Here is a 24,059-nt window from a genome sequence, read left to right as displayed (position 1 = left end):
GTGTGTTTTGGGGTGTCTGTGGCCTTATTGTGATTTTAGGCAGCCTCTCTGCTAACAGGTGGGGTTGTGTTCCTGTCTTGGTAGTTGTTTGGCATAGGGTGTCCAGCACTGTAGCTTGCTGGTCATTGAGTGAAGCTGGGTCTTGGTGTTGAGATGGAGATCTCTGAGAGATTTTCGCCATTTGATAGTACGTGGAGCTGGGAGGTCTCTTGTGGACTAGTGTCCTGAAGTTGGTTCTTCCACCTCAGAGGCACAGCCCTGATGCCTGGCTGGAGCACCAAGAGCCTTTGATCCACAAGGCTCAGACAGGGGTGAGGGTCCTGGGGGGCCAACTTACAGCCTGTCCACCACACTGAGATACCTTAGCTTTACTAGGAATATGTGAGTCCTCTTCTCCAACAGCAACATTAATGAGAGATACCTTTTTTTTTTTCCTTTGTGCTTAGTCGGGTTTCACTTGCTCACAGGGGGCTACATGCAGAGGCCTTGCACCCGGCTCTTCCAACCGGAGTTCCTAGTGCGGAACAGCTGCCGCCAGCACCGCGCCTCAGGCAGGCGTGTGCAGAAGTCCATTGGTTACATCTTACATCATTATAGTACAATATCAAAACCCAGAATTTAACATTGGTACAATATGTGTGTACAGTTATTTGTCATTTTATCGCATGAGTAGATTTCTGTAACCACCACTGCAGTCAAGGTACAGGCTGGACTGCTCCATCACCCCTTCAAGAATGTTATATAAACAGAATCATGCAGTATGTGACCTTTCGAGATTGGCTTATTTAACTAGACATAATGCTTTGGTGTACGTTTATCTTGTCAGTCTGTTACATCAGCTGTCTCTAGATAAGGTGGATTGCATTCTGATAGCTCTTAGATGATCTCTGAAGGCCAGTATTCTATGATTCAGTACATACTTCAGACCTTTATTTAATTCAACATAGGCTTCCTAAAAGTGATTTCATGTACACACAGCAGGATGGAGGGCTGTCCTCAACCTTGTGAGAGAGGTTGTATCCCCATTTTACAGAGGAGGAAATATTAAGTAATTTGCTCAAGGTCCTGTAGCTGTTACGTGGTAGAGTTGAAATTAGACCCCTGGTCTACATAACTCCAAGCCTTCTGCTATTTTCATTACCGTAACCTGCAGAGATACACTGATAAATTGTATGTCAATTACATACTTTTTCACAACTCAAGGGTTTATTAAGCATCTCTCATATATCAACAACAGAATTGGTATGCAACTATACTTAAGTATACAAAATGAGGAAATGTACACTGAGACCAATGGGTGCAAAATTCTCAAACCTTGGTAAGTATTGAAATCTCATAGAAAAAAATTTAATTTCAAAAATGAATGATTAAAAAAACCAAGAATTTGAGTGTGGACCAAGTAGAAGATTGGCTAAGCAGTATAATTCTAGAATTTATGGTGTTGAATTTTTTTTTTTAAGTAAACCTGTATTTTTCATTTTGTGGGTATTTTTTCTAAAAGGGAAAATTCATGATCATTTACAATGGTTTATATACTAACTATGGAAAAAATTACTTATTATATGATCTTTGAAGTTATTATGAAATTTAAAGGTAAATGAGCTAGAATTTATAAAAAATATTTAGTGCCCATGGAAGGTGCTAAATTAATAAAAGAATGTATTTACTGCTGCTATTATATAATTCTTGGTAGGGCAATAGAAGTTGTTTCTCAACTATTCTGAAATGGAGTAGGACTTAATAAATCACTTTGAAACCAAAGATATTTACATATCATTTTGTTTTAAATCTGATTTATATGCAGTCAGCCAAACATTCATTCACTCAAGATACTCATTTCAAACATTCTTTATGCAAAGCGTTGTGTTAGTTGCTATGGAAATATAGATAAGTCTATAACTTAAGTAACTATTCCTTTAGGCTAGTATTCCAACTCTTAACCCTCATTTTCTTCCTTCCAAGATAAGCTATGATCTTCTTTTAAAGTAAAGCAGAAGAAGATTCTATATTTGCCTAAAAATTAGTTGTCACAAGTACCAGCCATGACTCTGGAGAATCTGCAAAATGTCTGTGCATGTGTCTCATGTGGTTTGAACAGTTGTGCGACTCTTCATTTTCAGATGACGTGAAAGGAGAACTAGATGAATACATCCAAAAACACCTCCCTGGAAAGATTAAAGTAATAAGAAATACAAAACGTGAGGGGTTGATTCGAGGAAGAATGATTGGAGCAGCCCACGCAACAGGTAGAACTTCCCGTTGGCCGTTTCTTGGTGGGTGTTGAGTGATGAGGGCTCTGAGTCTCCTGCCCTCCTGATCCTGCGTCAGTCTCTGAAAAGTGGTGTCTTAGTGGGCACTGCCAGCAGGAAAGGTGAGGCTTGTTCAGTTTGGGAAAGGCCTTTCCATAACTCCAACCCAGTTGTCCCAAAGCACAGGCTCCAAGGAGGTGAACTCTGGAGTCCTCAGTGGTCTGCCTTTCTGGTTTTTCTTCAGTTACATTATATTGATTCAAATGTATTTCTTTTTATGGTTACCTCTATGGAAGGTTGGTGATCCTAATTTTCATTTATGATCTTGATAAAAATTTTTCCTTTAAAAATACATTTATTTAAGTTAAAACAAATGAATTTGTTTAAAAATATTAGGTATCTAATACTGCAGGTAATGCCTGGATATGGCAAAAAAAAAAATCATGAAGATAATTTTAAAATTCCAGAACTTTGGGGGAGGCATTCCCTAGTAGTGAAAAAAAATCTCCTACCTTCCCATATACTGCTCTCCTCAAGATAACCAGTCACTGGGGTTTAAGTGGTTGGCACTGCTTTCTGCCACCACCCCTCCTTGTGTACCCACTGTCCCATTTGCTGGGTTTTGCTGTGACTTCATTTTTAGAATCTTTCTTCTTTCCTCCTTTCTCTTAAACCTGCAGTGAACAGGAGCAATTAACAAAAAATGAGAAGTAGCTCCCCTCCATCCAGTCTGCAGTCATATGCAGATTGAATTCAAGGCGATTTTTCTTCTTTAGAGTCTAGTTTTGACATATTGAAGGCACGAGATAGAAAATCGTGGGGTATTTGTAGGGAATGGCAAGATTATATCACAGAACATCATATTGTTAGAGTATATTGTAACTGAGAGTTTATTGTTTTTCAGTTAACAATAGTCATTTAGTTTTTTCTTTATGATCTGTTGGTCCTTCTTCAAATATAGTATAGGATCTGTCAAAAAATAAGACAGTTTTTGGGAAATCAATCTCAGGTTCGATGTGACTGTTATTATCTTACTTCATTTAGTTAAATTGGCTTTAATTGAAAAAGTAACATATTTAGAATTAAAAAAGCTATTATACATTTTCTCCTCAGAGGGAACTTGATTGAATTGACTTCACTTGAATAGTATACAGGTTGAACATTCTGCCTTTCTGTATTAAATGACATCTGGTGAGCTGTATGCTTTTTACATCCTCATAAGGTCCTTCACAGGAGGCCTTGAAGGACATGACTAAGTCAGTGTCATCCTGGAGAACTTTCTTGCTGGAGGTATTTCTGCTACTGTTAATTGGAATAGGATGCATCCAGTGCTTTATGAAATTCATGTAAAATCTGTATCAATACATTTCATGGATAAACGTTTGGAAAAATAATAATGCTGTCTGATGATGAGATTCTAAGTTTCTCAGCTGTTCAGAATAACCATTAAGTTATCAAAGAAGTTTGGGATTATCAAAGAAACCCTCACTCCTGCTCACATTTATCAAAAGGAGTTAAAAATGCATGATAAACTCTTTACAATTTTAATTTTATTAACTAGAAGAGAAGAGCATCCAGTGGCTGATGAGATTGGGGGGATTAGAAAGGAAGGGTGGGAAATGGAAGAAAAAGAAACGAGCGCGTGGCAGTCAAGTGGTGAATCCAAGGAGAAGGGAGCTGTGTCGCTGACGTGATGAGAGGGCTGCACGCTTCTCTCACTCCTGAGAATCACTGTGTTATAGCCATAATCGATAACTGGGGTCATGTGTCCGAGCCACTAGTGAAAATGAGTTATGTTCTCTAACCTCTGTTTACTAAGGCAGGGAAATACCTACTAAACGTATAAATATTTCCATTACAATAATTGTACTAAAAATACACACAGCTGACCATGATCATCGCGCCGCACTCCATACCTGGCTGTCCAGAGAATTGAATTGTTCCTGTGAGACTTTGAATCTTTTTACTGAGGAGAATATGAATCGTCTGTAAATTTTTTCACAGGTTGTGCATATTGTTTGCATATGTTCTTCAATCGTAGCAGTACACTTCAGACAGAATTCCTGGATAACAGACTTCTGAGTACTAGTTTAATAGTTTGGGCTGGAAGGGTGGCAGTTACCTTTCACGCCTGTAAATGCATCAGCACTTGAACTGGTGGCCATACCTAACTTGAGTGCGGTGCAGCTCTCAGGGCGTCTATTGTTTGCCTCCCCAGGAGAAGTCCTGGTGTTCCTGGACAGCCACTGTGAGGTGAATGTGATGTGGCTGCAGCCCCTGCTGGCTGCCATCCGGGAGGACCGGCAAATGGTGGTGTGCCCGGTGATCGACATCATCAGCGCTGACACGCTGGCCTACAGCTCGTCCCCTGTGGTGCGGGGAGGGTTCAACTGGGGGCTGCACTTCAAATGGGACCTCGTTCCCCTTTCTGAGCTCGGAGGAACAGACGGAGCTACTGCACCAATAAAGTAAGATTTCTCCTGTATGTGTGAAAAATTCCCAAAAGAGGAAACGTACTCAAAGATAATTCCTTTTTCTTTGCAGGAAGCACAAGTGTTGGCTTAACTTGTTTGTCCGTTAAAAATTTTTGAGTGCTTACTGAATTTTATGTACTCTGCCAAGTCTTAAGGAAAGGTTTATGAATAAGAAATTGTCCAGGCCCCCAAGGATTTATATCTTAGTGAGAAAGGCAGAAGAAGTCAACAATATCCTGGGATAATTGTTGCATAGGATAGCCTGGGAGGACCCCTTGTGCTGTGTTGTTTATATCACATACCATGGTTATTGCATTGGTCGTTAACACATCTTCAGTTCTTTGCTAGTGTGAGTGGTACTGTGAAGAACCTTTAATACATAAGCCTTTTCTGTAATTAGGATTTTAGGATGGATTCCCACTTGTACAATTACTGAGTCATCATATGTGAATTATTTTCAATTTTCATCCATATTCTCTCATATTATAAATCTCTTATATGTTATTTCTCCTTATTCTTGTTTTCTTTTAAATTTCTCATGTAGATTTCAGAGACGTTTTTCTGTATTTGTACTTTTTAAAGTTCTTAGACCTACTCTTTTAAACTTTTTTTTTAATACAGCTTTTTAAAAAATATATTTTAATTTATTTATTTGGCTGCATTGGGTCTCAGTTGCAGCATGGGTGATCTTTGTTGTGGCACGCGGGGTCTTTCATTGCGGCGTGCAGGCTCCAGAGCATGTGGGCTCAGTAGTTGCAGCACGCAGGCTCTCTAGTTGTGGCACACGGGCTCCAGAGCATGCAGGCTCAGTAGTTGCAGCTTACGGGCTCTCTAGTTGTGGCTCATGGGCTCTAGAGTGCATGGGATCAACAGTTGCGGTGTGCGGGCTCAGTAGTTACGGTGTGCGGGCTCAGTTGCCCCGCAGCATGTGGGATCTTAGTTCCCCAACCAGGGATCAAGCATGTGGGCTCAGTAGTTGCAGCACGCAGGCTCTCTAGTTGTGGCACACGGGCTCCAGAGCATGTGGGTGGTAGTTGAGGCATGCAGGCTCTCTAGTTGTGGCGCACCGGCTCTAGAGCATGCAGGCTCAGTAGTTGTGGTGTGCGGGCTTAGTTGTCCCACGGCATGTGGGATCTTAGTTCCCCAACAGGGATCAAACCCACATCCCCTGCACTGGAAGGTAGATTCTTAACCACTGGACTACCAGGGAAGTCCCCTTTTAAAACTTTTTTACTGTAAAAAATAGCATATGTAAAAATATATATGTATATATGCATACGATTTAATAAATGATTAGTGTATAATCATTTGTATACATACATATGTATATATGCATACAAGTTAATAAATGATTATAGTGTGAACACTGTGAAACTACCACCAAGTCAAGAAATAGCACCCACATGCCCCCTGTATACCCCTCCCTGGTCACAGCCCCTGCCCTTGTCCCTAGAGGTGTCATTACCCTGACCCACTCATCATTTCCTTGCTCTCCTGGAGAGTTGTACCACCTGTGTATGATTTCTAAATGATGTAATGTAGTCCAGTTCCCTACTCTTGGACTTCATATAAATGAAGCCATGGGACTCATCACTGTCTTCTTTTAGTCAGTATTGCTTTAAAAGCCTCTGTGCTGCATTATATAGTTGATTCCTTTTTATTGCTGTATAATATTCTGTTATGCTAATGCATCATGACGTTTATCCAGTTTACTGTGGGCAGAGCATTTGGGTTGTTTTCAGTGTTTTTTTTCCCACCTTACAAATAGTGCTGTCACCAGCGTTCTTATTCACGGCTTCTAGCTTACAGGCGTGAAAGTGCCCGGTCATAGGCACGCCTGTCTTCACCTTTAGCTGATAACGTCTTCCCCACACCTCAGGCGACTGGAATGCCATTGGCTCCTCAGCTGGCCTTTGGGTACTTGCCAGCTTCCTTTCATCCGAACCAGACTTGGAGGGGAGGCTGATAGAGAGCTGAGCCAGCAGCACACCCAGCTCTCAGTTGTCTTCTAGTCTTGACATGCTTGTAACCCTTCTTCCTACCAGGGCTTTCAGTGCGGGTCTCTACCCACCCTCTGCTCCCCAGCCTTGCAGGTGGGAGTTAGATGCTGGGGCACATCTCTCAGGAGAGCAGAGCTGCACCTGGGGACTGTCCCTCTGTGTTTCTGGGCTCCACGACTTCATGTACTGTGATTGGAGGCAGACGGGAACGCTGACCCCATTTTCAGCTTCCCTTTGCCAGTGCAAGAAGAAAGTTCCTAGGACTGTTACTTGTGTTCTCATTCGTAGTTGTAGGGCAGTGGCCAGTTTTTGCCTATTTCATCATCTTCATGGGTACTTGTTTTTCATTGTTTAATTTTTAATATTTTTAATCAAAACCATGTATTCACAGTAATAAGTCAAACAGTATAGAACAACTTAGGATGAGAAGTGGCTGGCTCTAACCCTTCCCTCCCCATTCTCAATCCTTCTCCCCAGAGGCAAATTCTTTTAACCATTTTTATTTTTGGTCTTCCATTTCTTACTTCCTGAACTCTAAATTATATGCATAGTCCTCTTTTCAACATAAAACCAACTATAGACCCTCTCTGTTGGAAAAATGAAGATTTAGCTCGTTTACATCACTCCCATGTTCCCTTTATTGTTGTAGGATGATTATTTAGTTACTGTATTGGTTCCTTTCGATACTTAAAAAAAAAATCTGTTTCTTGTTCTGCTGACTTTTTTTTTTTTTGACTGCGCTGGGTCTTTGTTGCTGCGCGTGGGCTTTCTCTAGCTGCAACGAGCGGGGGCCACTCCTTGCTGCGGTGCACGGGCTTCTCATTGAGGTGGCTTCTCTTGTTGCAGAGCACAGGTTCTGGGGGCACGGGCTTCAGTAGTTGTGGCACGCAGGCTCAGCAGTTGTGGCTTGCAGGCTCCAGAGTGCAGGCTCAGTAGTTGTGGCGCATGGGCTTAGTTGCTCCATGTCATGTGGGATCTTCCCAGACCAGGGCTCGAACCCATGTGGCATGTGGGATCTTCCCAGACCAGGGCTCGAACCCATGTCCCCTGTGTTGGCAGGCAGATTCCCAACCACTGCGCCACCAGGGAAGCCCCATTCTGTTGACTTTTGACAGCATCATTTGACATTCTTCCTTGAACAGTGAGGCTATGAGCACCGCTTTCTCCTTTTTTCCACTTTTTCCCCCCTTTCGGCTGTAAGCTGGTTTCACTTTTTTGATATCAAGGTTGCTAACTTCTTGAGTTGGATGTTTAGATTTTTTAAATTTTCAGCCTTTTTTCTTTTCTAATACCTGTATTTAAGATGATAAATTTTTTTCTAGTCATGGCTTTAGCTGCATCCCACAAACTGTGATATATCATTTTTTATCATCATTTATTTCAAAATATTTTCATTGTTATGTCTTCTCTGACCTGTAGGTTATTTAGCAGTGCATTTATTATTTTACAGGCATATGGAAACTTTATAGTTGTTATTTAATCCTAGCTTACACTGTGGTCAGAATTTGTATTTTCTGCAGTTGTTAAAGATGAGATGCTGTATTTGTTGGGTCAAGTTTATTGTGTTGTTCAAATATTCTATATTTTTATTAATTTTTAATTCACATGTTCCGTCAGTTATTGAAAATGGTATGTTAATTTGTGTGTGTTTCTCCTTGTAGTTCTTTATATATTTTCTTCATATATTTTGAGGCTATGTTAATAGATGCATGACAATTTAGAATTATTAAATCTGGTGATGAAACCATTTATCATTATGAATTGTATTTCATTCTGTACTTCTAGAATAGTGAAACTTTCACTTTATAGTCTGACATTAATATGGCTGTTCCAGCTTTGTTTTCATTAGTATTTAATTGTGCAACTTTTCTTCCCTTTTGCTGTCAGTTTTCCTGTGGTCATATATTTATACATGTCCCTGTAAGCAGCGTGTAGTTGCTTTTGTTTTGTTTTTAAGCCTGTGTGGAAAACTTTGTCTTTTAATTAGGGCTTAGTTGATTACATTCAGTAATACTACTTACATTTTTGTGTTTATGATTACAATGGTACTATTTGCTTTCTATCTGTTCTGTGTTCTTTTTTCTCTGCTCTTACTTGCTTTTGGCCTGAATTCCAATTATTCTGTTCCCAGCTGCCACCCATTATTAGACATTATAGTTTCTTACCTACTGTTCTGTTAGTGGCTACCTTAGAAAGTACAGCCTTCATACTTGACATTTCAAAGTGTAATATAGATTGGTATTTTCTCCAAACAATGCAAGGATCTCAGAATGTTCATACTCCAGTTATCCTCCTTCAAGTTATATTGCTGAAATGTACACGTGTTTGCGGGGGTGGAGTGGGGTGTGTTTTTGTACTTTTGGGCCGTGCTGCACGGCTTGCAGGATCTTAGTTCCCTACCCAGGGATCCATCCCGGGCCCCCTGCAGTGGAAGCTCGGAGTCCTAACCAGTGGAGGGCCAGGGAAGTCCCACATGTGTATTTTTATTAACCCTACAGGACTTTTTAATGTAACCATTATTCATTTACATTTACCCATATATTTCCCCTTTTATGTTACATTTTATCCTTTCTGCATCTGCAAGCTTCCATCTAGGATTTATTTTCATTTTGACTAAAGAACACATTTTAGTATTTCTTTTGGTTGGACCTTCAGGTGATGATTCCTCTCTTTCTGAAAATGTCTTTGTTTCACCTTTTGTGTGTGTATGTGTGTGTGTGCAGAAGGCTTCACATTTATTGGTTCAACTACAGTGCCTAACATTGGCTAAACATGTATTTCACACTAATTGGTCACATTTCCACAGGTAGTCAGTTCACAGAAAAGGGCCCATCCCTTGCCAGATGGCAGGGTAGGAGGTACAGAGGGCCTCCTGGGTAGCAGAGCCTGCCAACTATCACTTGGTCGTGCAGGATTGATGGAACCAGGTTGGCGGGCAGCCCTTGGCCGGCCCTTTGGGGGCCGGGGGCTCAGAGATATCCTGTTTACTCGACTCCTGTACAGGACTGTGGGTGGAGGTGGGCCTCAGGTAGGTAGCCCAGGGGTAGGCTCATGGATGCACGTGCCACCACAGCTCCTGAAGGTGGGGTCACGGGAGGTGGTGTTCCCTGTGCCTTGGATCATAGGAAGGAAATGGAGGCCTCTTCAAGGGGTTGGCTAGCCCCTGGCTGGACAGGTGGGAAGGACTCCCCAGACATGGTACAGACATTACAACGCAGACGCAAGCCCCTATAGCAGGCCTGGGATGGCAACACAGACAAAAACACCAACACCCCAGGGCAGGTGGGGTTTCTTTCCCAACAGAAACACGGAAACAGAGCAGGAGCTATACAGTATTCTTTTCCCACAAGATTCCTCAGAGAGGAACAGACCAGGATGTCACTCAAGAGGGAGTTTTTTTTTTCCTTTTCGTGGAAATTTGAGTCAGCAACATTATCACCTATTGTAAGATATTTCAGAGAAAGAAAACAGTGGTCACCAAAGGGCAAAAATGACCCCTGGCTGGCACGGCTGGCTCCAGGATTTGGAAGGCCAGCCTCCACCAGTAAGACAGCTTTTTTCTTGGGCTCGAAGCAAGCTCTGGCCTGATTCACAGGCTGCAGCTGATTCCTGAGCAGGCTGTGGCTCGGGGGGACCGGACTAGGCAGAGGGACCAGGCATCTTGTGAGCCGTAGAGGCAGGGTCACTGTGGCTCATGTTGCGGGACAGCCAGAGGTCCTCAGGTCTCAAGGGAGCCCAGCTGTGGCCAAAGAGGAAGCCCCAGCGTGTTCTCCAGGGCCCCTGCCTCTGAGGTAACAGTCCAGGTCTGGCTCCCAAGACCAGAAAAGAAGCTGTTGCTTGTGGTAGCCAGGAGGGGGGTTTTTGGGGACCCTGTAATTAAATACACATCCCTGAGTTGTGGCCCTAGAAACCCTTGCCTCAAGGCTAATCCGTTTGCAGCACCTGGTGGAATGATTGCCGTTTCTTATCCTGAGACACAGATAAAACATCATTTCACAGACACTGGACATAGATGCTTCAAGCTGAGGGAAGAGGGAGGAATGATCAACTGCAAAGGCAGAGGGGGGAGTGCAGGGGGGCTCTCATGGATCGAGCTGGGGAAAGAGCGGTGGGTTTGTTTACTTTTTTGTCTCATCATTATTTTGAAGAATAATTTTACTTGATATTCAGTTCTAGACTGGCAGGTATATTCTTTCAGGACTTTGAAGGTATCATTCAAGAACCTTCTGGCTTCCACTGTTTCTGGTGAGAAGCCAACAACTATCTAATTTTTTTTTCTTTTGAAGGTAATCTCTCATTGGCTGCTGACATTTTTTTCTGTCTTTGTCAGAAGTGTTTTTCAGATGCATAAATTTGGTTTATTTATTGATAGCATCTAATTATCTGCCAAATTCTGTCTTTTATGCTTGAACATATTGAACAGTTAAAGTCTCCGCCTGTTTCGATAACTCCGTTATTTGAAACCCCTGTACATCTGTTTCTGTTGTAGATTGTTATTTTTTTCTTTCATGTGATTTATCTTCCTGATTGCCTGGTTATTTGTTAGTTAGCTTGTTTAGTTTTGTTTAATGCTGGACATTGTATATGAAAAATTATGGAGATACATTCATCCTGGGGCGGTGTTTTCTCCTGCAGAGACTCTGGCTTCTCTTCTGGGAGGCCGCTCAGAACACTAGACGCCACGCCCCTGGTGCGGTTCAGCCAGTGAGGTCACTGGAAGCTGCTTCAGGCTCTGGGGGGCCCGTCCACGTCAGTTCTCAGGAACACAGGGGTTCTCGACTGTGGCAGGACTGACCTTTAGGGCCAGAGAGCTCTCCGTTGCGGGTGCTGCCCTGTGCGTTGCAGGGTGTTCAGCATATCTGGCCTCTACCCATCAGATGCCAGTAGCACCCCTCCCCCATGGCTGTGACAGCTAAAAATGTCTCGGGGAACCACTGGTCTAACACGTTTGAGTCCAATTCAAAGTGTGACGTTTGTCTGCTCTCTCCTTGGCAGGCCCTGGAGCCCAGTTTTTAATCCCAGTGGCTCTGTGAGACTGTCGAAGGAATTAAATAATTCAGGTGGATTTCTGTCAACAGTAGCTATAATCAATTTTTAAAAGTACTTGTGATACTTAGAAAAGTAGCCTTCATTTGCCAGGGCTTGCCATCTAGAAAATTAAGTTATGGGGCCCAGCTCATTCCCTCATAAATCAGACAAAATGTTTCATAATAGTTAATCTAGTTTCTATTAGTAATGTTCTAAAGCTGCACTGAATTTTTAAATACAAGAACGGTAGATAATTGACTATAGAATTGATACAATAATTGTTTTCCTTTTCTAGGTCACCTACAATGGCTGGAGGATTGTTTGCCATGAACAGAAACTATTTCAGTGAACTTGGGCAGTATGACAGTGGCATGGATATCTGGGGAGGAGAAAATTTAGAAATATCATTCCGGGTAAATTTTTTTTTTGCATGCTTGATTATTAACTGTGTGCAAGGAATATAATTTTCATCCATGATCCCATATTTTCTGTAAATTCTCTTTGACTGTCTTTATTAACAAATTGCCCTTGATGAATACTACTTTACCACAATCTATAATGTGGATAATACCCCTTCAAAATATCAAAAGCCTGTAAGAAGCCGTGCATTTATTTTGTAAGAATTTAAAAGTGATAGTTGTAACGAATAGTTGGGTATGTATTAAGAAGTCTTCATGCGCATTTAATCTAGAGTTTTGTTCTTTCTTTGTCCATTTATTAATCTTATTTGATAACCCTAGATATATAGTAGTTGGGATCATCAGATTTTCCTGAGTGCGCGAGACCATCCTGGTTCACACCTGTTCTCCTGGAGAGATTATTAATAGCTCCTCATTTCACTTTCAGGAGTAGCCCAGCTGATCAGATAAATGATATCAACAACACCTGCGTATAGATTACTGAACCCTTTATATATCCCGTTGCCTGCAGCTGCTAAGGTTGGGCAGATGACAGCTGTGGGTGGGGGTCTGTGGCTCAGCTGTGGTGGTTAAGACAGTCTTTGGAAAAGGCAGAAAGAGGGCAGGGAAGGAATTCAGATTTCTCTCTCTTAGCAGAGGGCCCCACTCCCCGCCTCCCATCTCCCGGTCTATGCAACAGATTCCCCCCATTCAGATACCCTAATACCTTGTGCATATGCCCTTCCGTATTTTTGCAAATGTATTTTCCTACTTAATCTTTAGAATTTGAAAGTTGCAAGGTATAATAGATATTATTAGTTCAGTCTTTGTAGATAAGGTAAGTGAGTCTCATAAAAATTGAAATAACTATATAAAGTAACTCAGTCAAGGGCAAAATTTAGACCAGAATTAAGATCTGAATCTTAATCTAGAGTTATTCTGTATATTTTATTAAAAATTTTTTTTTTCTAAACAATGGTGTGTGTGTGTATGTTTGTATATGTTTCATGAGAAAGTACCTGTAGAACTGAGATTAGAGGATTGATGAGTAAGCATTCTTTGTCCCTATGTCCTGAAGGTCAACTTCCTTGATCTGTTAAAACAACATGTAAGTACAATTTTAGGCACAGGGTAGTAAAAGAATATAACATTGTTTTAGAGTTTTGTTTCTTTTTAATCGTAAAGACAGATAATTTTTTAAAATATACACTTTGACTTTATTCTATTTGAATAGTTATATCTAATAAGATAAAACATCTTGCAAGGTTTCACAAACACCTGTTTCATGAAAATTCGTACATCGATTTCACAGCACTGTGAGGAACCATTAACACATATTCTGCTTCTGACCAGATTTGGATGTGTGGAGGTAAGCTCTTCATCATCCCTTGCTCTAGAGTTGGACACATTTTCCGGAAAAGGCGACCATATGGTTCTCCAGAGGGCCAGGACACCATGACACACAACTCCTTGCGGCTGGCACATGTTTGGTTGGATGAATATAAGGTGAGATTAAATCTCTCACCGAGAAGGATGGATGATAAGGCTAGTAACTCCGTTGGCTTTGGTTGCTTTTCTCTCTTGCCTATTTCTGTTGAATGACCTTTGCTTTAGGGCCATCTCTTTCTGGGTTTCTTTTCTCTCTTCTCTTCACCCAGTCTTTCACTCATTTTTTGTTGTGACTCCTTTTTAGATTTTCCAAGCGTCTAGTCTGTGAGAGGTAATATAGCCAGCACCCGAAGAAACTGTGTTTCTCTTCAGTTTCTCTGTCCTCCTGTCCCCTCCTGTGACTCCCCCAGAACCCGGCCCCTCTGCTCGCTGGGCTCTGCTCTGACCCAGTCCCCTGCTTCCCGTCAAGACTCTGCACACATTGTACTCCTTCCCACATCCTCTTCTGCCATATGCAACTCTCAGTATTTCTTGGTAATGGCTTTTTTGAGGTGTGATTCATTTAAACAAAAAAATCTATTCTCTTATTTTTCATTTTTCTTTTTTAAATTCAGGAGCAGTATTTTTCCTTAAGACCTGATCTGAGAACCAGAAGCTATGGAAATATCAGTGAGCGTGTTGAATTGAGGAAGAAGTTGGATTGTAAATCATTTAAATGGTATTTGGATAATATTTACCCAGAGATGCAGATATCTGGTCCCAATGCCAAACCCCAGCAACCCATTTTTATCAATAGAGGGCCAAAACGCCCCAAAGTCCTCCAACGTGGAAGGGTAAGAAAGTGAGCCTAGCAAAATGCTTCATTAAATGTTGTGTGATATAATAAATGACATTGTAGACTTAAAATTTTTAAGGATAGCCTCTGGCTTGCCTTCCATTATATTCTTTTTAGGAGAATTTCCTCTGCTCAGGTGTAAGACCTTAAAAGTTTTTATATCTTTGCAGTTTATATTAAGATCCTTTACCTGCCAGTGTTAAAGAGAACATGGCTTCTCTAAGTTATGTGCTGGCTTCCAAGAGGATAGCTATAAATGTGAATATACAAATAAAGGCAATGTGAGTGACTGTAAAATTCACTTGTTAGAGACCAGTCCAAAAAGGAAAAAAAAAGGAGAAATGGGGCAGCTGTATACTGTTGGCCTCAGCTCTGGAACTGACTGCAGACAGGAAGTGAAAAATGGTGGTCAGGGTCTAAGTGGTGGTACCAAGTCAGGTTTTACACCTGACGTCCTGAGCAGTCATCTGAGCTCAGCAGAAACCCATTGATCAACCGCAATTCTTTAGATATTCCCTTTTGGTTCTTATAAAATTTCTTCAGTTTTATAATATCACTTCAATTTTAGATGTCTAGCCATAAAATCATACTTTTTTCTTGAATCACTTCTTAGAATTTGCTTCCTGAAAGTGTAGATATTGTAATTGTTGCCCGAATTTCCCTTTTATGTTATAAAGAAGGCATCCCTCTCCTGGTTCTTTCACAATGTCAGCAATTCTTAAGTGGCTAGAATTAAGCCTAGAGCCTTCTCATATCTTGTTGTTCTCTCTATCTTATAAAAGTCATCAAGGTGTTTATTATTATCAGGTGTTTTCTCTTTAAGTAAAAATAGGTACCGGTGTATGTCCATATAGTTGAAATCCCTTACCATTGTTATTTTTGCCTTGCATATCTAATCACATTTAATATTTAATCGTTTTACTTAGACTAGATACTCTTTGCTTCTTTTATGTATCTCACCTTTGGCATTCCTATGGCATTTTTAATCTGTTTATCTCCAGTTAGGTATATATATTATATTTAATCATGTACTGTTTGTACCTTTTGTTCTTATTTCCTGAGTTTCATTTTAAGGTTCTTTAGTGGAGAGACGGTATTTAATTTCCTTCCTCCCCTATAGATTAGTAAACTTGTATCTTTAGGTAGAATTTCTACTTGACAGTGCCTGCATATATTGTTAAAATTGCCTATAACCTTGAAGTCTCTATTGTGATGCTCCTATGTGCTAAAGCTAGAATTCAGTAATAAAAAATGCTTATCTTTTTATGACCTTTAGAATCCATACCTCTGGAGCAATATTTTCATATTTCCTCTAAAACCTCCTTTTCTAGCATTCTAAGGCATCGTCTGACATTGGTCTTTCTATACATACCAGCTTGTCAAGAGCAATCTCTTCTTTTACAGCTCTATCACCTCCAGACCCACAAGTGTCTGGCGGCCCAGGGCCGCCCAAGTCAGAAGGGAGGCCTAGTGGTGCTTAAGGCGTGTGACTACAGTGACCCAAATCAGGTGAGTTAGGCCTCTAGGTGCTCAGCCAGTCCATCGACAGTGTCCTTCAGTGAGGGACAGGGAAGCTGCTGGCGGTCAGTCTTGAGGAGCAAGGGGCAGACATCAAGATTTTAACCTTTTTAAAAGTTATATTGTTCTGGGGTTTTTTGTTTTTTAAAATTTATTTTAATGAGGCATAGCTGATTTACAATGTTGTGTTAAATTTCTACTGTACAGCAAGGTGATTCAGTTATACATATACATATTCTTTTCCATTATGGTTTATCACAGGGTATTGAATATAGTTCCCTGTGCTCTACAGTAGGACCTTGTTGTTTATCCATTCTCTATATAATAGTTTGCATCTGCTAATCCCAAACTCCCAATCCATCCCTCTCCCAACTCCCCTCCCCCTTGGCAACCACAAGTCTGTTCTCTGTGTCTGTGAATCTGTTTGTTTTGTAGATAAGTTCACTTGTGTCATATTTGAGATTCCACATATAAGTCATATCATATGGTATTTGTCTTTTTCTGACTTCACTTAGTATGATAATCTCTAGGTTCATCCATGTTGCCACAAATGGCATTATTTCATTCTTTTTTATGACTGAGTAGTATCCCATTATATATATGTGCCATATCTTCTTTATCATTTGTTGATGGACATTTAGGTTGTTTCCATGTCTTGGCTATTGTGAATAGTGCTACTATGAACATTGGGGTGCAACGTATCTTTTCAAATTATGGTTTTCTCTGGATATATGCCCAGGAGTAGGATTGCTGGATCATATGGCAGGTCTATTTTAGTTTTTTGAGGAACCTCCATACTGTTTTCCATAGTGGTTGCACCAATTTACATTCCCACCAGCAATGTAGGAGGGTTCCCCTTTTCTCCACACCCTCTCCAGCATTTGTTATTTGTAGACTTTTTAATGATGGCAATTCTGACCAGTGTGAGGTGGTGCCTCATTGTAGTTTTGATGTGCATTTCTCTTATAAGTAGCAACGTTGAGCATCTTCTCCTGTGCCTGTTGGCCATCTGTGTGTGTTCTTTGGAGAAATGTCTATTTAGGTCTTGTGCCCATTCTTCGATTGGGTTGTTTCTTTTTGTTGTTGTTGAGTTGTATAAGCTGTTTGTATATTTAGGAAATCAAGCCCTTGTCGGTCACATCATTTGCAAATATTTTCTCCCAGTCTGTAGGCTATCTTTTCGTTTTGCTTACGGTTTCCTTTGCTATACAAAAAGCTTGTAAGTTTGATTAGGTTCCATTTGTTTATTTCTGCTTTTTTTTTTTTTTTTTTTTTTTTACCTTGGGAGACTGACCTAAGAAAACATTGGTACAATTAATGTCAGAGAATGTTTTGCCTTTGTCTATGTTCTCTTTTAGGAGTTCTGTGGTGTCGTGTCTTATATTTAAGTCTTGTGTATGGTGTGAAGGTGTGTTCTAACTTCACTGATTTACATGCGGCCGTCCAACTTTCCCAGCACCACTTGCTGAAGTTAAGTTGTTTACGCTGGGAATGATTTTAGAGATTTTAGAGATCATCTATCTAATACTATTGTGGTCTCCTTTGTACATTTTCCCTACCTCTGGTCATTGTCATAGTAATATTTTGTTTGTTTAGAGCATTATTTGTACTTTGCAGTTACACAGAATGAATTTGAGTTATATAGAATTAATTGAAAGCTATATGAATTCGTTAGAAATGGCAAAGGACGTGCATCTTCTTTCTGGCCCAGAACATTAAATCTGCATTGGATGAATCAGAATATCTTTTGTAGAGTTTTCTGTGAAATTGAGTTTTCCTGATTTTTAGTAGTTCATCAGAGGAAACAGCACAATTTCAATTCATGTCATTCCCATAATTTATTCTCAACTTATGTGTCCTTTCAGCGATACTAAGTGAACCTAAAAATAAGCAGAAAACTTATTGCAAACTGCTTTGTATCTGATAAAATAGCATAACCTAACATTGGTGTAATCTCCTAGTTGTAGTGCCTCAAGATTGTAATGCTTAAAACATGTCGTAAGTAAGCAAGCTTCATTTACTTACGTTTCCATTTGAGTGGTGGATGGGGTCATTCAAGAATGAAAAGAACACATGGGCCCTTTTTGGATAGAGTGTGTCCTTTGAAATTTCATAGATCACATCTTATTTCTAGGAGAGTTCATGCACTCTATCTAAGGTGTTAACATACTGGAAAACATGGTTTAAAGAGGGTTTTGTGCCACGTCTGGGTGCAAGAGGTGTCACTTACACCCTAGCCACATGTGGCTGTTGAATTGGTAATTTTATTTCATTTTAGTTAGTTTAAATTTCATTTCCTCAGTCACACTTGACACACTCCCAGTGCTCCATAGCCACGTGTGGACCGGTGGCTCCTTTGTTAGACGACACAGATTATAAAACATCAGCATCTATGTTTTACTGGTGTTCTGTCATGGCGCTGATGGGGAGCCTTCTCTTCGTACCAACAGAGGCAGCACACATACATTTTGGGCCTGTAGGTAGAAGCAGTAATGAATAAAATAATTCAGAGGATAGGAGAAAATGTTTTCCTTTTCGATTTAGTGATGGTGCATGTTGGAGAATAAATTTATTCATTGCACTTGGCCATTTCAGCCAGTTTCAGGCCTTTGTTCTTGAAAATAATCTGAGACACCATGAAGACAACTATCCTCAAAGATCATTTGCACATCTAAGGAGAATCCTGCTTTGGGGCCATCAATGAAATTGTAATCTCAATGCAAATGTTATTATGAGCCGGGAATAGAGTAAACTGTCCCACAGGATGATGGGATACGACAGCTTATGCACACCATCACTGCCCAACAGATGAGGGAAATATGAAAAGCATAGCCTCATGTGTTTTCATTGTACAGAAGGCAAACCAGCCGCCTCACTGGGCTCCTTGAGTTCTACACAGTGTGAGAATTCAAAGTATTGTATAATTGTGAAATCCTGGAATTGGAGACTTGTGCTCAATTAAATAGTCAATTAAGTTAATTCAACCACCGCTTACATTTCTTCCTGGAATTGCACCTCACTTTCTCCTGTGTTAATTCACTCCATTTTCAGATAACTAAGCTGGTCTGTTCCTGCTGTAAGAGACCATACAAAATAAATCCATTCTTCCACAAATGTGTGAAGTGTCATGCAGTCTGCGTTTCAGAATCTGAAGCAAAACTTGAGGTTTTGCTCTTTTATTTTCTTCCTTAGATTTGGATTTATAATGAAGAGCACGAATTGGTTTTAAATAATCTCCTTTGCCTGGATATGTCAGAAACTCGCTCATCAGACCCACCACGACTCATGAAGTGCCATGGGTCAGGAGGATCCCAGCAGTGGACCTTTGGGGTGAGGAGCTTGCTTAGTGGTGATGGGAGGATGTGAGGAGACAGACAAGGCTGAGGGAGGGAGCATGGCCGAGGGACTCACATTCTGTTTACCTTGTAAAGGTTGTTCTGAGTTTGCAGCATCCCATAAATAAGTAAGTAATCTGAAATGTTCCACGTCTCTTCTAGATCACTGTCACTTCTTTACCATATTCTGGCAATAAGATTTTTAACTTAAAGCAAGTAACTGGTGGCATTTTTTTCTTGCCACCACTTTCTTTTCAGAGGAATAATCGGCTGTACCAGGTGTCAGTTGGACAGTGCCTGAGAGCGGTCGATCCACTGAGTCGCAGAGGCTTTGTTGCCATGGCCATCTGTGATGGCTCCTCCTCACAGCAGTGGCATTTGGAAGGTTAAGGTGGATGCTGTGGCTGGAACGGTGATTGGTCATGTTTGTCCTCAACATGGAGATGCCTGGGACACTAGCAGAGGTGAGACAGCAGACACAGTAGAGGTCGCAGCCCCGAGTGACCATCGGGAGGTGAAGAAGTATGGTTCACCAAGAGGTTCAGGTCATTTCTCAACTGCTGTTAAGGAATTTCTTACTTATGGTAGGAAACCAGAATGCAGTTTTAACTCTAAAGAGTCAGGTTTGTATAGAAGGATAAAGCCCAGGAAATTGACATGTCTATTCAAATTTATTTATGCTTCCTTTTAATCCCCTTAAATAACGGAGTGGCGTTTATCTGATCAGGAACTTGTCATGATTTCCTCTCTTAGAAGATGTTGTAGATGACAGTTAATTTTTTTTAAATTTCTAATACCATGTTCTAAATAGTTTTAAATAAACTGATTGAATCCACATTACATTTAACTTCAGAAGGCATCATTTATAAGATTATATTTAAGAGAGTTAACTATTATAAATTATTTTGATGAATTATGGTACTATATACATTTACAATAAAGGATCCTTTTGATTATTTATCTAGGATTTTTTGTCTTCTCTTTCATCTTGTATTGGGATCTCTGGTCTGAGTTATCCTATGTATGTGATACATGGTAAGAAATGCACAAGGATTCAGCTGATGAACCCATAAGCTAGGTAGGTAGCAGCCCTAACCTTAGGGATGTTTGTTTCTTAGCTTGAACTATGTGAGTTTGAAGCTGAAGGTATGTGAATCTGAATACTTTGAAGTTGCCTGTGAAACACCCAGGTAGAGTTGTTAAATAGGTGTTAAAGTTATTTGGATATAGAGGTCAGGATTTCAGAAGATATATTTCAGTTAGAGATATAAATTTAGGAATCGAGTTTTTTCCCACCAAAATTACATCTCAGAGGAGACAGAGTCTCATAGGGTATTTTCTCAGTTATTTTATCTGGACACACAAAGCAGTTTAAGTACCAATTTGAAACATGCTGGAGAATATTATATTTGTATTTTTACTAAACATTCTGCCTGTCATTTAACTTTAAAGACCAGATGGTGGTATATATCGGATACAAAAAGCAAGATGACAGATTTAAATACAACAAAATCACATTAAATATAATTTGATTAAATGTAAATGGGTCCAGTTGACTCTGGCTTGTGTCTGCACGGCCTCACCAAGTGTTGTCAGACGAACTGCATGAGGGCCCTCAACTCTTGGAAACAAAGTCCAGCCCCCGTGGCACCTTGGAAGCTAAGTTAGGTGGAGATTGGCCAGGATGGTGAAGTAGAAAGACCCTGAACTCACCTGCTCTAATGGGCACACCAAAATTACAACCATTTGCAGAACAACCATTGATGATAAAGAAAGACCAGAACCTACCAACCAGAAAAGATCTTCTACAACCACATAATGAGACAGGTAGGAGGGATGGAGTCACCATTGTAGTCAAGTCCCATACCCTGGGTGTGTGACCCACAAACGGGAGAATAACTAACTAACTACAACTGTAAAGGTTCTACGGAAGGAGTGAAGGGTCCAAACCCCACGTTGCGCTTCCCCAGCCTGGGGTGGGGGGGGGGTCTCACACTGGGAAGACAGGCTCCAAGAGAGCAGTTGGCTTAAAGGCCAGGGGGCTTACTTTCAGGAGTCACAGAGGGCTGAGGGAGGTACAGACTTTTCACCCTTAAAGGATGCACGCAAAATCTCACACACTCCGGGAACCCAGGGCAGAAGCAGTAATTTGAAAGGAGCCTGGGTCAGACCTACCTGCTGATCTTGGAGAGTCTCTGGGAGAGGCAGGAGGCAACTGGAGCTCCCCCTGGGGACACAGACGCTGGTGGCAGGCATTTCTGGCAGCTAGTTCTATCGTGGGGACACGTGCTGGTAAGCAAGCACCATTTTGGAATCCTCCCTCTGGCCTATTAGCCTCAGGACCCAGCCCTGCTCTGGCCCAACAGCCTGTAGGCACTAGTGCTGGCACACTTCGGGCCAAGCAGCTAAGTTTGGGCACAGACACAGCCCCACTCACCAACAGACAGGCTGCCTTAACACCCCCTGAGCTTCTGGCTGCCCCTGGACGTGGCCCTGCCCACCAGAGGGCCCAGGACTTGGCCCCAACACCAGTGTGCAGGCACTAGACCCAGGACCCCCAGGGGCCTCCCGTCCACAGGCCTGCTCTAGCCTCAGAACCAGCCTCATCCACCAGCCAAAAGAAAACCAAAGCCCTGCAGCCGGCAGACCCAGTCCACCTACTAGCAGGTTAGATCCTGACCTGGGACTAGCTGGGCCCTGGCCCTGCCTACTAGCAGGCCAACATAAGTTTCAGGACATCCTGGACCGTGCAGCCAACTGTCAGAAACTGGCCCTACCCATCAGCAATCTGATACCAGCTTTGGGACTCCTGGGCCCTGGAACCAGACTTCAGGACCTTGCTCTGTCCACCAGTAGGCTGGCACTAACCCCAGGGCCTGGCTTCACCCACCTGTGGGCAGGGAGAAGCCCCAGGGTTCTGCAGCCAGACACCTCTGACTCAGTCCTGTCAACCAGCAGCCTCTGCACAAGGCAGGGCCGAGCCTACTAGACTGCCCACAGCAGTCAGCCCACCACAACAGAAGGACCCACACAGCCCTCATAGGGGGAGACCCTAAAGCATACAGCTCTGGTGAGGAGAGGGGAGTGTGCTGCTCGCATAGGATACCTCTTACAAGAGGCTCCTTCACCAAGACTGGGAGATGTAACCAACCTACAAGATAACTACAAATAGGACATTAGGCAAAAGGAGGTGACAGAGGAACATGCTCCCAACAGGGGACCAAGGAGAACTAAGTGACCTGGAGACAGGCGACCTACCCAAAAAGAGCTGAGGGTAGTGGTCATAAAGATGTTCAAGGAGCTTGGAGAAGAATGGTGCACAGAGCAAGAAGCTAGAAGATTTTAACAAAGAGAAAATATAAAGAACAACCTAACATGAGGAATTCAATAACTGAAATGCAAAGTACACTAGAAGGAATCAATAGTAGGCTAAATGATGCAGAGGAACAATGATCTGCAAGACAGTGGTGGAAATCACTGGTGCTGAACAGAAAGAAGAATGAAAAGAAATGAGGACAGTTTGAGAGACCTCTTGGGCATCAGCAAATGCACTAATATTCACATTATAGGGGTTTCAGAAGGAGAAAAGAGAGAGAGACACTGAGAACATATTTGAAGACACAATAGCCAAAAACTTCCCTAACTTGGGAAAGGAAACGTATCTCGGTTCAGGAAGCACAGAGAATCCCATACAGGATTAACCGAAGGAGGAATACACCAGGACACATTGTAATTGAGATGGCAGAAATTAAAGAGAAAATATTTAAAGCAGCAAAGGAGAAGCAACAAGTTTCTTACAAGGGAACTCCCATAACATCAGCTGAATTTTCAGCAGAAACACTGCAGGCCAGAAGGGAGAGGCATGGTATATTTAAAGTGATAAAAGGGGAAAACCTACAACCAAGAATACTCTACCCAACAAGGCTCTCATTCAGATTTGATAGAGAAATCAAAAAGTTTTACAGAGAAGTAGAAGATTGAAAGAGTTCAGCACCACCAAACCAGCTTTACAAGAAATGTTAATGGAACTTCTCTAAGGAGAAAAGGAAAAGCCACAACTAGAAACATGAAAATTATGAAACGAAACAGCTCATCAGTGAAGGCAAAGATAAAGGTACGAAATCATCCATGTACAAAGTTAGGGTTAAAAGACAAAAGTAGTAAAATCATTTATATCCACAATAAGCAGTTAAGGAATACACAAAATAATTAGGTGCAGAATATGATGTCAAAAACAGTAATCATGAGGGGAAGGGAGTACAAATGCAGGATTGTTAAAATGTGTTTGAAATTAAGAGATCAGTAACTGAAAACATACATATATACATACATACTCATATACACACCTCATGGTAGCAACAAACCAAAAATCTATAATAGATAACACAAAAAGGGAAAAGGAATCCAAACATAACACTACAGATAGCCATCAAATCACAAGAGAGAAAAACAAAAGAAGGAACAAAAAAGACCTACAAAAACAGTATGACAATAAGAATTTACATATTAATGATTATTTTAAATGTAAATGGACTAATTGTTTCAATCAAAAGACACAGAGTGGTTGAACGGATACAAAAACAAGACCTCTATATATGCTGCCTATAAGAGACTAACTTCAGATCTAAGGACACTCACAGACTGAAAGTGAGGGAATGGAAAAATGTATTCCATGCAAACGGAAGTCAAAGACAGAGTAGCACTACTTACATCAGACAAAATAGACTTTAAAACAAAGACTGTTACAAGAGACAAAGAAGGACATTACATGATGATCAAGGGCTCAGTTCAAAAAGATGATTTAACAATTGTAAACATATGCACCCAACATAG

The 24,059-nt window shown here is 41.2% G+C and overlaps 1 protein-coding gene across 7 annotated transcripts in view; it reads left to right on the top strand.

Annotated features, from left to right (window-relative positions):
- The window catches only part of GALNT11 (polypeptide N-acetylgalactosaminyltransferase 11), a 54,184-nt gene extending 34,079 nt beyond the window's left edge, over positions 1-20,105 (top strand). Inside the window, exons 5-12 of one of the 7 annotated variants that reach the window (XM_028489566.2) lie at positions 2,121-2,246; positions 4,468-4,717; positions 12,047-12,164; positions 13,503-13,694; positions 14,153-14,371; positions 15,778-15,882; positions 19,084-19,221; positions 19,485-20,105. In XM_028489566.2, the coding sequence (XP_028345367.1) occupies positions 2,121-2,246; positions 4,468-4,717; positions 12,047-12,164; positions 13,503-13,694; positions 14,153-14,371; positions 15,778-15,882; positions 19,084-19,221; positions 19,485-19,616 (1,280 nt within the window). In that variant the 3' untranslated portion in view covers positions 19,617-20,105. Of the gene's footprint in view, positions 1-2,120; positions 2,247-4,467; positions 4,718-12,046; positions 12,165-13,502; positions 13,695-14,152; positions 14,372-15,777; positions 15,883-19,083; positions 19,222-19,484 lie in introns of those variants that run through there. The other 6 variants (XM_028489562.2, XM_024131088.3, XM_028489565.2 and 3 more) reach the window with 6 other exon arrangements.
- The last annotated feature ends 3,954 nt before the right edge of the window (positions 20,106-24,059 follow it).

The sequence above is a fragment of the Physeter macrocephalus genome, chromosome 5 (genome assembly GCF_002837175.3).
Source record: "Physeter macrocephalus isolate SW-GA chromosome 5, ASM283717v5, whole genome shotgun sequence".
NCBI lineage: Eukaryota > Metazoa > Chordata > Mammalia > Artiodactyla > Physeteridae > Physeter > Physeter macrocephalus.
This window is presented reverse-complemented; position numbering and strand designations above follow the sequence as displayed.